Source organism: Bactrocera latifrons, unplaced genomic scaffold (assembly GCF_001853355.1).
Source record: "Bactrocera latifrons isolate USDA-ARS-PBARC rearing strain unplaced genomic scaffold, ASM185335v1 scaffold_223, whole genome shotgun sequence".
Taxonomy (NCBI): domain Eukaryota; kingdom Metazoa; phylum Arthropoda; class Insecta; order Diptera; family Tephritidae; genus Bactrocera; species Bactrocera latifrons.
This window is the reverse complement of record NW_017535775.1, coordinates 442,584-455,797: the sequence shown is the minus strand read 5'-3', so window position 1 is coordinate 455,797 and position 13,214 is coordinate 442,584. Positions and strand designations below refer to the sequence as shown.

At 35.8% G+C, this 13,214-nt stretch overlaps 1 protein-coding gene across 1 annotated transcript; it reads left to right on the top strand.

The window, feature by feature from the left end:
- The first annotated feature begins 3,799 nt into the window (after window positions 1-3,799).
- On the top strand, window positions 3,800-5,097 carry LOC108968659 (solute carrier family 35 member B1 homolog). Its single transcript, XM_018932815.1, has 3 exons — window positions 3,800-4,004; window positions 4,070-4,534; window positions 4,598-5,097. The coding sequence occupies exons 1-3, from the start codon at window positions 3,800-3,802 to the stop codon at window positions 4,948-4,950; spliced, it is 1,023 nt and encodes a 340-aa protein (XP_018788360.1). The 3' UTR covers window positions 4,951-5,097.
- The last annotated feature ends 8,117 nt before the right edge of the window (window positions 5,098-13,214 follow it).

Genomic DNA, 13,214 nt, shown 5'->3' with positions numbered 1-13,214 from the left:
GAGCCGTTTGATATCAAGCGAGGTTTCCAATAAAAAGATTATCTATCGGGTAACTTCTGCAATTTATTGCTGGATTGCAGCTTAATAGAGTAGGTACAAACTTCTCTAAGAGGAAAAAACAAAACATTCATCGCATCAGCGACTTGGCTTACACCTTAGGGTTGACAGTCATAACTTTGAAGTCGTAGATAATTTCATTTACTCTAGCCAACAGGTGCTACTTCAGACTGAATATGCAATTGATAAGTCAAACCCTCTCTCTGCAAACCAAAACCAAACTCTATAAGTCACTCATCATTCCCATTCTGGTATATAGTGCGGAGACGCGGACAATGACTTCATTTGATGCGTCGGCCTTAGCAGTGTTCGAGAGAAAGGTTTTGCAAAAGATGTATGGTCGTTTGCGCATACCGCCGTTAATGGAACTGTAAGATGTACGAGATATACGGCGACCTTAACATAGTTCAGCGAATCAAGAGGCAATGGCTACGTTAGTTAGGCCACGTTGTCCGATTGGAAGAGAACACTCTAGCTTTGAAGGTTTTCGATACAGCACCCTCAGTACACTTCGAATTTCCAATGAAACTGCTTCCCCAGAAACTTTATTCGGTATCTGATACACATAAATTAGCTAAGGATCGCTTGACGTCATAAAAAGAAATTCGATTAGTCAGCCAGTACGACTGAGGTCTACAAAAAATTTCTGAAATAGTAAACGTGATATATATAGGAACATTGAATATTCCAAGCTAATCTTCGGCGAGATTTGAAGATAAATACAATTGTATGATCTAAAAGCGTTGGTGAAACTTATAACGGTATCGAAACTCCAGCGAAGCAACTCAATAGCCAGTGGCTTTGCTGGTTAGCTTGGATAGTTCGAATTTCGCTGGAGCTTTCAATATCGCTTCCCAGTTGGGGATTCCAAAGTGCTCAACTAGAAAAAAACATAATTTCTACTTGCTGCAATATGTCTCTAGTACATTCTTTGAAATATTATATATTTTAATGACATGTTGCCCCGCTGACCGTGTAATTATGATTTCCTTTACGTAACAAAAAAAAAAAATTATTGGCTTCCACGCACTAAACGCACGCAAACCTCTCCCCGATGGACAAAGTATTACAATAACTATTGCTAAAATAACAAAAATATTAGAAGTAAAAAAAAAAGACTAACAGGTAACCTTTGTATTTGTAGTGATAATTGTTGCACTTGTGCACATGTCAACTAGGGTTAAAAATACACTTTGTTACATTCCCGCTATCCAACCACCAACGTCACCTCTGCCCACCTCCCTTACCGCATTATAATACATACATATATACACATATGTTTGTTGAGATGTGTTCGAATGTTAGCCGCCACAAATATTTCTTATCGCCTGCCGAACTAACAAATTTATTGAACACCTGGATTCATCATCCCTCTATACAAGCACAGCCGTTTATGGAAGAGGGGGTGTAGAAAATTGCGTTTTTTAAACTATTTCACATGTTTGTGTGTGTGTGCACGTATTTATTATATAATAAAATATAACGTGTGCTATATTGGAATATAATGACCGATTTTTTGAGTTTGCAGCGCTGGTTGGGTGAAATTGTGCGGCTAATTATTTCCGGTCTACTGAAAACTATTAATATTCGTATCATTTTTCATTCGAAAATATTTATTGGAAGAAATCGTTAAGCAATCAAGACACAAAGTAAGGGATTTATAGAATTCAGGGAAGCATACCGAGTGCTTTAAGGGATCACATTGGTTTACGGGCTTAAAAAAATCGATTTTTTATTGTCTTATTAAATTCTACAATACCTCTAGAATATTCTTCTACATTCTAGTCCCTACACCCGAGTAATAGTTTCGGAGCTTTGAGAGTACGTCGTCTTTAAACGCGTTTTTCTCGAAGCTGTGTTTTTAAAGTCGGGTGGTCGGGTGTAAAGATTTCTCGAGAACTACTCAACCGATCTTCAAGAAATTGTACACAGGTATTTGAGATACAATTCTTAAAGGCTTCGACGAATAATTTTTTCGATTTCATTTAGTTATTTGAAAAAGAAAAAAATATCGCGAAATTTTCACTGACATTTTTTTTGTAAAAATGTCTGCCAAAATCCAATTTTCAGTTTATCCAAGTTCTAAGTTAAGGTTTGAACTAAAACACGTATTTTTTTATTTCAGACGATCCTGTAAGAAGTTATTCTCCCAACACGGGCGCATATTTTTTCCGAAGGTTCATCGGGAATGCCCGAGCTTAAAATATTTTGTTCCAAAAAATTGAGAAAAAAATTATTGAGAAAAGGCTGTTTTATAATCGAGGAAACGCACGCAACCCCTTATATTCTCTAAATGTTTGGTGTAGTGTGGAAATATTGAAACAATTAAAGGTTCTGCGGAAGATTTATGGTCCGTTGGGAAGACCAAATGAAGAAGAATCTGGTTTCACTTGGAATCTCCAATTAGCGCCATATTGCGAAAAGAAGAAACGACATATTCGCCGTTGTTAACTTGACTATAACCGCGTAAGCGTTGTCTACGCTAGTAAATAACAAAAAAAAAAAAAAAAAAAACGTTAACTTCGGCTGCACCGAAGCTAATATACAATTCACAGTTGCATTGCTTTTAGTAACTATGTGTTCAGTTTGTATTGAAGCTATATGCCATAGTAATCCGGTCTGAACAATTTCTTCGGAGATTATGTTATTACTTTAAGTAGTAATCCATGCCGAATTTCTTGAAGATACCACGTCAAATAAGAAAGTTTTCCAAACAAACTCTTGATTCCGATCATTCGGTTTGTATGGAAGCTATATGCTATAGTTAACAGATTTGAACAATTTCTTCGGAGATTACATTGTTGCCTTGGAAAATAATCTATACCAAATTTCGTGAATATATCTTGTCAATTGTGAAAGTTTTCCATACAAGAATTTGATTCTGATCGTTCAGTTTGTGTGGCAGCTATATGTTATAGCGGTCCGATATCGGCAGTTCTGAGAAATGAGCAGCTTCTTGAAGAAAAAATGACGTTTGCAAAATTTCAAAACAATATCTTAGAAGCTGAGGTACTAATTTGTATATATACAGACAGACGGACAGGGTCAGGGGCATAGGGTCTCCGACGCATCTTTCTGGGTGTTACAAACTCCGTGACAAACTTAATATACCCTGTTCAGGGTAGAAAAAGAAGAAGAATTTGCATTTCAACATCAATCCATAAATTTTCAAAAGGGTTTGCATCGTGACTTTATGCTGGCCTGCTCCTGATTTCCTAAATGTTTTTGGCAAAGTTTAATTTACCCTCCAATTGATGTGTAAAATCTCAACCCCAAGGTTACTGCAACAACACATACAAAGTTATATATAAATAGTACAATGTAATTCATTCATTCAGGTCTCACAGACCTACCGACATCTATGTCAAGCATACCTGTGAACGTATATCATATAATTTACGTTCTCTGAGCATAACGTAGCATTTCAAGTCTATCATGATAGACGTTCTCTGATTTCACATTCAAACTGCACACGTCCGGTAACTCACATTTGCCACTGCGTTCAACAACGCTGTGGCAACACCATGGATTAACTAAAACGGCTGATTTTGACATTCGCATAAATTGACGTAGCGTCTTTTGCCGAACGCAGGAATTAAAGTTTTTAAAAAACTTCTGACGTGTGCATCGAAAGTAAAAAAGATCATTGCTCCCAAAAAAATCGCAGTAGATTCTATACTAGTTGCGAGAAAAGTATACGATATTTTATTGAAGTTCGCAATCGCGTAGAACAAAAAGAGCAATGAAAATACCGGAAAAGAGTAGTTTTCTTGTGTACTCATTGAGTATTTTCTTTTGCTACTTTCTATTCGGAATTGTGCAGGAGAAAATCACACGGGGCCGCTATGGTAATGAACCCAATGAAGATGGGAAAGTAGGTGAGCGGTTCACATATGTTCTGGCCTTAGTGTGGGTGCAATGTTTTTGTAATTTCATCTTTGCCAAAGGTAAGAAGAACGCTATAAAATAAAGTACATTACAGTTGTTTTTATTTAATTGATTTTTCTCAAAGGTATGTTATGGGCCAAAAAAACTAAAAAAGAGGATCAAACACACTCGGGCTATTATGCTGTCTGTGCGCTCACCTACTTATTAGCTATGATATCGTCTAACATGGCACTGCGTTGGGTGCCATATCCAACACAGGTGGTAGGAAAATCAGCTAAACCGATCCCAGTAATGATATTAGGTGTTTTAATTGGACGCAAATCCTATTCATGGGTGCGTTACGCTTGTGTTATAACTATAGTTGTGGGTGTAGTGCTCTTTATGTATAAAGAAAGCCAAATTGCACATTTACCAAAAGAAACTACGGGTTTGGGAGAACTTCTGCTCTTTCTAAGTTTGGCTATGGATGGATTAACAGGTGCAGTGCAGGAGAGAATGCGTGCATCGAGCTCACCATCTGGACAGCAAATGATGTTTGCTATGAATTTTTGGAGCACCATTATGTTAAGTTTTGCTACAATTTTGACAGGTAAGTTCAGTTGTAAGACCAGCTAAATGCGCTAAATAAAAAACTACAATATTTCTCATATAGGTGAAGCTAAGGAATTCGTTCATTTCGCTACACGTCATCCTGAACTGTGGAGTCATTTAGCAATGCTTGCATTATGTGGTGCTATAGGTCAATTATTTATCTTTCTTATGGTTGCCAAATTCGGACCACTCGCCTGTTCTGTGGTGACGACAACCCGTAAATTCTTTACCGTGTTATGTTCGGTATTGTTCTTTGGCAATGTGCTGATACCGCGACAGTGGTTCGGAGCATTGTTGGTATTTGCAGCGCTGTTCTTTGATATGTTCTATGGGAAGGGAAATGAGAAGAAAACTGCAGGTGCAAAGAAATCTGAAGGAGATCTTGCGGATGACAAGAAAAAGTTGATATCATAGGATTTAGATGAAATAGTTTAGATTTTATATTATATATATAATTTTTAAATCACTAGATTTATCAATGATATATTTAAGGCATATAACAGGTAACTTCCAATTTTAAAATTATAGTGTTAACGCTGTATAAAGTAAAATTTCAATTAAGTTTTGGTCTTACTACTTCCTCTTTTTTTTTGAAGGTAGTAATATAATTTTTGTACAAATAAAATAGGAAAAAAAATATATTAGAATTTATTTTTAGTCACTAAATAAATTATTATTTGCTAAATTTTGTATATAACTCATTTCGCATTTCTAACTAACCTCCAATTTCGAATATGACTAGAAACATTGAATATTCTATATCGCTTTCCCGGCAGTCAAGTCTGTGCAGTTGGACCCAGATTTGCATCTGGTCAAATTGTCACATAGTGAGCCAACGGTTTGTGGGGCAAATATTTACGTTGCCGTAATAATAACTCTTCTATATAACGTTTGTTGGAATGTTGTTACCGAGAACTAATACATAACAGAACATAAAATATAACTTACCTAACACTAATCCCGAGCACAAATGCACATCTCTAACTCTCACTTTTTTCCAAAAATAAACAAGTTGATTGAAAACATCGAATGCTTATCTAGTTAAAAACAATGGGTTAAACACGGAAGAAATATGAATGCACTAAGCTTGTTTAATAAAAAAATATTTTAACTTTTTCTAATGTTGCGGAAACGCGCGTTTTGTTGCTTATTTTAATTATGAACTGTCAGTTTGAATTACACTGTCCTTCTATTCCTCCATATGTATATGAGAGAACGTAGATTTATTTATACATACATATACATATATAATATCTACATTATGTTTCTACGTTCTCTCTGCATATCCCAACCGCCCGTCAACAGAGAGTATGATTTTCAAACTTCTATTTTATTCTTCCACTTATGCTCTGATGTATTATAATCAACATTCTCTGCTGGTTCTCTGGCCATAAATAAAACGGATAACAGGAAGTGGGTTAAACAGTAAATAATATATCATTCACAATAGACGCAAACTACAGACAAAATAGTGAATGAACAGTTTTCCTTTGACATTACGCCAGTTGAGTGCAAGCAGAAAAGCACCTTTGCTGTCATAATCACATAAATATTTATACTGTAGTGTGTGCGTGTGTGCAATAGCCTTACAACAGAAAAAATCCTATAGTTTTTAAAAAATTGCAAACGAACGTCTTGTGTAAAAATAATAAAACGTATATTTACTAAATGAAAATAAATGAAAACGTGTACACAACATCAGCGCATGTTATGTAGTGAATTAGGTGATTATAGCAAATGAAATAAAATGAAAAGAAAAGTTTAGCGAAGATGCCAATACATTAATGGCGATAAGAAGAAAAGAGGCTGAAGCTTGGGCTGAGGCTGCTCATTGAATAACAATATGTGTGTGTGTGTGCTTGTGTGTCTATACATACATATGTGCATAGGGTATGTTTGCCTGACCTGCTTGTGGACGCCACTCGCTCCAATAGGCCAACCAGTGAGCAATTGTTGCTACATACAACGGTTTGTCAGTTGTACGGTGGAAAATCATTACATTTAGTGCCGCTTTTTAAGTGATTCGTGCATATTACTTGTGGTTAAAGATTATACGCGTTAATTCAGCATTACAAAAAAGTGCATAGTTTTAAAATCTGTATTGTGTAAATAATATTTGCAGTTCAGCAACTAAATAAATACAATTTATTTGCTATACGCTTTTTAATTAGCGTTAAGTAGCAAAGCGCTGCGACGCCTTTACGCCCCTCCAGGCGCAGTCGGTTAATTATCACCATCAGAACAAAGACATGAATATGACAATTAAAAATAAAAAATAAAAAAGGAAATATGTATGTAAAGTGTAGAAAAATAAGGCAGCCAGCAACGATAGTGTCAGCGCTTTTGGCATGCTGCTACAAAAAGTCGTTACTTTACACAAGTTGTTGTTGCTGCTATTAGACTGTCACTAAGCCGACCGTTGTCTGTCAAATGCGTTGACATCTCTTTAACATTTGTTTGCATACAGTTACATACATTTCCTTGGGCTAGTAGAGAATACCGAAAGTAAAGGAAATTAATTTGTGCATGCACAAGCATGTGTATGCATGTGTGTGCATGTTTGTGCTCTTGCAAACATAACCGGCGAATGCCGAACGTTAATATCGTTTACCGGCTAGCTTCCGCAAACAAACGATTGTTATTGTTTGTACGCTGTTACAGCATTTGAACGAGTTGTTGAAATTGAATTTGATAAATGCGCGTGTAAATTTTGTGTAAACTATTTCAAGTGCAACTAAAATATAATTTATATGCTTACAAATGTAGACGTATGTACTTAATACAAGCAAGATAATATACATTTTGCCAAAGTTTAATCAGTAGTAGAGATTAGTGTGACTAAAATAAGCCGCAGGAAATGCCATCAAATTGAGTGTACCCCTAACCTAACTTTTATAAACAACTAGTTCATATAGTGATGTGATATGATTGCTCTTTTGACAAATTAAAACGAATTGTTTGTATTGCTGTCATGCAAAAATCAATAATCTATGTGTTTTTACAGAAAATAAAAACCTTCACATACAAATATTTTAATATTTTTGTACACAGTACGGTCGTATATAAAGAAACGTGTATAATATTAACTGTGCCAAAGAATATCTGCGCGTTCGTTTCGCCCGCTTATCACTTCGTTTACAATAATAAATGCCTCATACTTGTTGTCGACCATAAACGCGAATATTATAATTTATTATTGAAAATTTATTACATATCGACGCGATTAAAATTAGCGAAAGCAGCAATGCCATTTATGTGTTTTCTTATATCAATACATATTTATGTATTTCCGTGAGTATTTGCGTTGTTTTAGCGCTTGCATTTGCTTTGTCAGGGTGTTCAGCTGTTATGTTTATCAGCAAATATTATCAATAGGTTCTTCCGCTGGGGTATTTCATAGAAAGTGATAAGTTCGATGTTTCGGCGCACATTTCTTTCATCAAAACTAATACCTAGATTTCAATGGCATGTGGCATGTCTGTTTTCAAGCGCTGAATATTATTATTAATAGCATGAATACAGTGTTTATGCAGTCTATAGAATGTCTAGCTGTTAAAAAGTGACACAATTAATTTTTCCTCTAGTGCGGAGAGAATGCGCGAATTTATGTAATTAATACAGTGTTTACTTTTTCGCTGATTACAAAGGTTTGGGCATGCTTATGTTTTGACTGTCAGCAAATTGTTTTCTAAATTAAAAGTTTGTTTAACTGAAATTTTTCATTAATTTTTGATAAAAAAAAGAGTCATAAAAATTGAAATTTTTAACATTTTTGCTGTTTACTATTTTATAAAAGTTATAACATAATTTGTCTTTCAACCTGTTTATGTAAGAACAATAGCCAACGACTCGCGTGGCATACCGCGTTGAAGGCAGTGCGATGTGCGATGGTGATAATGGTCGCTAGCGTGTAAATTTTTCTTCCCCCACTTTCATTGCGACATCGCTCGAAATCAATTTAATGTTTAAATAACAAAGCAGAACCACCAAGCGTTGTCGCTAAGCAAATGTACTAAAAATAGTCAAAGCAAATAATAAAAAACAAAAATTAATTTAATGCAAAAACAGAAAAAAAAAAATTAACACCGGCTGCACCAAAGCAATAATACCCTTCACAAGTGCGTTTCTTATAGCAACTATTTATTGAGCGGCCAGTTTGTATGACAGCTATGGGCTATAATGGTTCGAACATGATCCGAAAATAATTTGTACGGAGATCATAATGCTGCCTTGAACAATAATCTATGTAAAATTTTTGTGAAGACATCTTGTAAAATAAAAAAGTTTTCTCTACAAGTGCTTGATTTGGGCAGTTTTATGCTATAGTGGTCTGATCTGAAAATTTTCTTTGAGATTATATTGTTGTCTTAAACAATAATTCATGACAACTTTTTAAAAAAAAGTTTTCCAAACAAGGAGTTGATTTTGACCAGTGAGTTTGTATGACAGCTATAGTCTAGTTTTCGTAGATACCAACGGACAGACGGAAAGACAAATAAACATTGCTAGATCGTCTAAGCAAGTCACAGTGATTATTTAGTATATACATATTTACTTTTTTGGTTTCCAACGTTTCCTTCTTGGCATTAGAAACTTCGTGGCGAACTTAATATAACCTGTGCAGGGTATAACAAAACAAAAAGTGAGTGAACAAATGTTTTAAGGCAATGTTGTGCCATTTGAGTAAAAAGCGCGCACGCTTCATTTTTATTTGAGGTAAATAGACGTAATTGATTTCAAAGTAATTAAAAAAACACCTGCAAATAGTAAAATGTACGCTATTAAAAATCGAATCAAAACACAGAAATCTCAAAAAAATCTTATCAAAATAGCAAATAAAAAAAAATTTAAATCAAATGAAAATACCAAAATTTCAAAAAAAGTAAAAGAAAATCGAAAAAAGTAAATAATCAAATAAAAATACTAAAAAGTAAATTAAGAGAAAAAAGCTGGCGTGCCACACTTTTTGTGCTTTAATATATTTGTATGCCTGCATACATATGTATGTATATGCTTGTGCAAGTGCTTGCGCCAAATACTGAAAGTGTCTTGTTATGTCGCTTGCTTTAGACCCCCAATGGCTCAGACCACTTGTAAATGTGCAAATTCAAGACACTTTTCAACGCAACAATTATTTTTTGCTCAGTTGTTTGTCTAACGCACGACACAAATTTTCGTTCAGTTAAAAGTTTTTATTTGCTTGCGATGATTCGCTCCTGTCAGCGTTTTCGCTATGATGTCATTGGTCACATGCGGCCAATACTAGCAACAAATATCAACAGCGTCAGCACTACATACTTGGCACGCCCACCATTTGCTCGCGCTATAAATACACAAAATAATTAAAGTAAAGAAGAACAAAAACGAAAATAAATAAATGCTGAAAGTCAAAATGTGCGTCAAGCGACTTTAGGGTATAACAAAAATTTACTTGGAGCTGTCGTTAGCGCAGCTGGGAAATGAAAAAATCAATAAATACCAAATTTAACATGGAAATTTCATTTTTATTGCGATTAGCTGTCATGAATTTATGTTTCACTTTAAATGTCAAAATTTAAAGAAAACTTTGAATTTGGAAAGTATTTGCATTTTAACGAGATTTTCCTTTTAATTTTATTGACAGCCGGTGTGCATCAATTTCAATAAAAATTAATTGAAATGAATTGAACAATTCGTTCGAGGCGAATGTGTAAACACGCAAAAATGCAAAAACGTACATATGTATGTACATATGTATGTATATGTAGCTGTATATAGCATATGATGTGTATACATATGTACTTATATGTATGCATAAACATGGTAGTCATGAATTGAATGGGGCCACACATAGATTAGCAGGCACACCGACTCATCAGAAGCTTGAGGGCCAGTTGGCCGACTGATGGATTGATAGATTGCGATGCTGCGTGTGTGAAGGCCAGAGCGGAGTACAAAATTATGAACAAAAAATAACATTTTAAAAAGTAAAATGTGCAATAAAAAGTACACAAATATGATATATGTATGTACATACATATGTATATGAGAATGAATATACGCTCAATTAACGCAATAATTAATATTGGCGCATTCGTGACATTCTACACATAGTATGTATGCATATTACATACATATCTTATGATAAAATGCAATGCCAGCCGGCAGTCATGCAACACGCTGGCCTGGCTTGCTGCCTGCAGCGATGACTCACCTGCCACACGAGCACGTCTGGGTTAATAAACAAACTCAGCGCTCACCACTCACGCCTCCCGTTGCATTCGCAACCCTTTCATTTTTGCGCAAAATATGTGCAAGCGTTTGTGAAATTCCTGAAATTAACACCGTGACTAACAATTTGCCCCAATCGCGCGCTGGTGATCTCAACCCAGTGTAATTAATGGAATTACTATCTTCATTTTTATTGCCATCACCAAAAATGCACATAAAAATATTACAACATTTTGCGATATAACCAAATACAGCACAGCAATGTTGCATTAATTGCATTCTTTCGTCGTCAACGTGCAGCCAACAACAAGAACAACAACTGTTCCATACAACCAACTTGCTGTGGGGCGCGCCAACCAATCAACCACCACCCACTCTGCGGTTCAACCCTCAGGCATGCTCACGTGTTTTATAACAGACCAACACACATACAAATACATACATACGCGTTTATGCAGACAGAGTTCATCGCTGGCAGGCCGCAGCCAACAGCCAGTGAGTCAAACCACAACACTACGCTCTATTTTGGTTATCTTGGTCGAACTTGTTTTTGTATTTTCGTTTTTATTATTGTTATTTATTTTCCACTTGCTTGGCTTTTTGGCTCTGCTGCCTTGCGCACATGCTTTGTTTTTGCGTCATTCTGCTGTTACTCTCTCTTCATGTATATACTATGCATATCTCTCGCTGTTCTCTCTTTCTCTCCGTACATTTTAACAAAATTTAACTGGTTAACGTTAGGTGATTGTTGCGGAGCATACTTTAAGGCTTTATCAGTTATGCTGCATTCTTGAAAGATAAAGATGAATGTCGGAAATTGGGCGAACCGTTATTATCTTTTATGTTGCGGCATATACTTTAGTTGAATTTAGTTTGATACTTTTGGATTTTGATTCTTTTGGAACAATTTTTACAAATTCCAGAATCTAAGTTGAGGAAAATTGCATCAACAATAGGTCACAGCAAGGAATATATCTCTATACCGTTACCAGACGTCCTTGAGATCACCCAAATCTCTTCGGTGTTCGTATTAGTTAGTCAAAGAATACCTTGATCTCTTAGTGGCTGTAAAGTCTCATTTCACGATAAACCTGTAATGGGTTCCAGAACATAGCAAAATTCTAGGGAACTGCGAAACATATGTATGTAGTAGCCAGAACAGGTATCTCTCTACAATTAGACTCCGAAAAAATGGAATTCTCATGCCAGTCTTGTTGTAATCAATTTCTTTGCTTGTTGACCAGGCAATCATGTCATGAATGGATAAATTTAAAAAGACTGAAATAAAAACTATAGTAGGAGTCAAATCATTGTCTAATAAGCAAGTATCCGTGTAGACTAGGAACGCTTTATAATGAATATTGTAGAAGATGTCAGGAGGTAGAAGAGGAGGAGACTACCAAACATCGTCTATTGTAAAATCCTGCTCTATCGTTTGAAGGTTTCTTGACAAGGTCTCGGTGGTTGCTCAGATAACGTCAACAGAAACACAGGCTGGTTCAGAGAGAAGCCAATAGAGTGAGGAGACTTTAGTCCCGGTGATAAAAAAAAACTATCGTTCGAAGGTTTCTCGACAAGGTCTCGGAGGTTGCTCAGATAACGTCAACAGAAACACAGGCTGGTTCAGAGAGGAGCCAATAGAGTGAGGATACTTTAGTCCCGGTGATATCACAATGGGCCTCCTAAAATCTTTCGATGTGTCCTGAGACTACGACTCTATCTACCTACCTACCAGCGTAACTAAAAAAATAAATCAATTTTGTTGAATGTTAAAGGCCTTCCATTGAAAGAGTAGTTCTTTATCAGTGTCAAATGTAGGTCGGAATTAGATAAAACCCGTTCGAAATACCTTTTTCCTAACAAAAAAATCGAGTTGGTCAAGTTTGAAGTGCATAAAAATTACGCCAAACCAATCTCTATAATCGTAAAAAATTTTAAGCAAGCAAAAAATAAATAATAAAAATTGACTTAACTAACCGTCCTACATAGCGTATACGTAATCGTCCAACACGTGCGTTTTTTCCCGGTCACGCATACGCAGCGTCCAACGAAGGAAAATTCTATAATTCTATTTTCCTTTACTGTTACTACAGTAAAAACGCAAACATGTTGTAACGTCAAAGTGAAAATGCAGAAATTCGTGAAATGTTGAAATGTAAATGAACTCAAGTGTTTATTTTTAATCATTTGGCTAAGTGAAACACATGAAACAAGAGAGCACATGAGAGCAAGAACATGCGCACGAGAGAGCAAGCGCGTAAAATTAAGATGAAGCCGACAAATGCAAAGTGTAGGTTAGCATGCGATGAAGAGGCAGCGAGAGAGAGAGGGGGAGAGAGAGAGTGTGACAAGTAGAGAGCATAAGGCTTATGCTCTCCTGCTTGTGCAAGTAAAAGTCTAGGCATTTTCACATGCTAAAGCGAAGAGCTAAACATTATCTGCGAACGCTAATGTACGGCAGCTGTTCA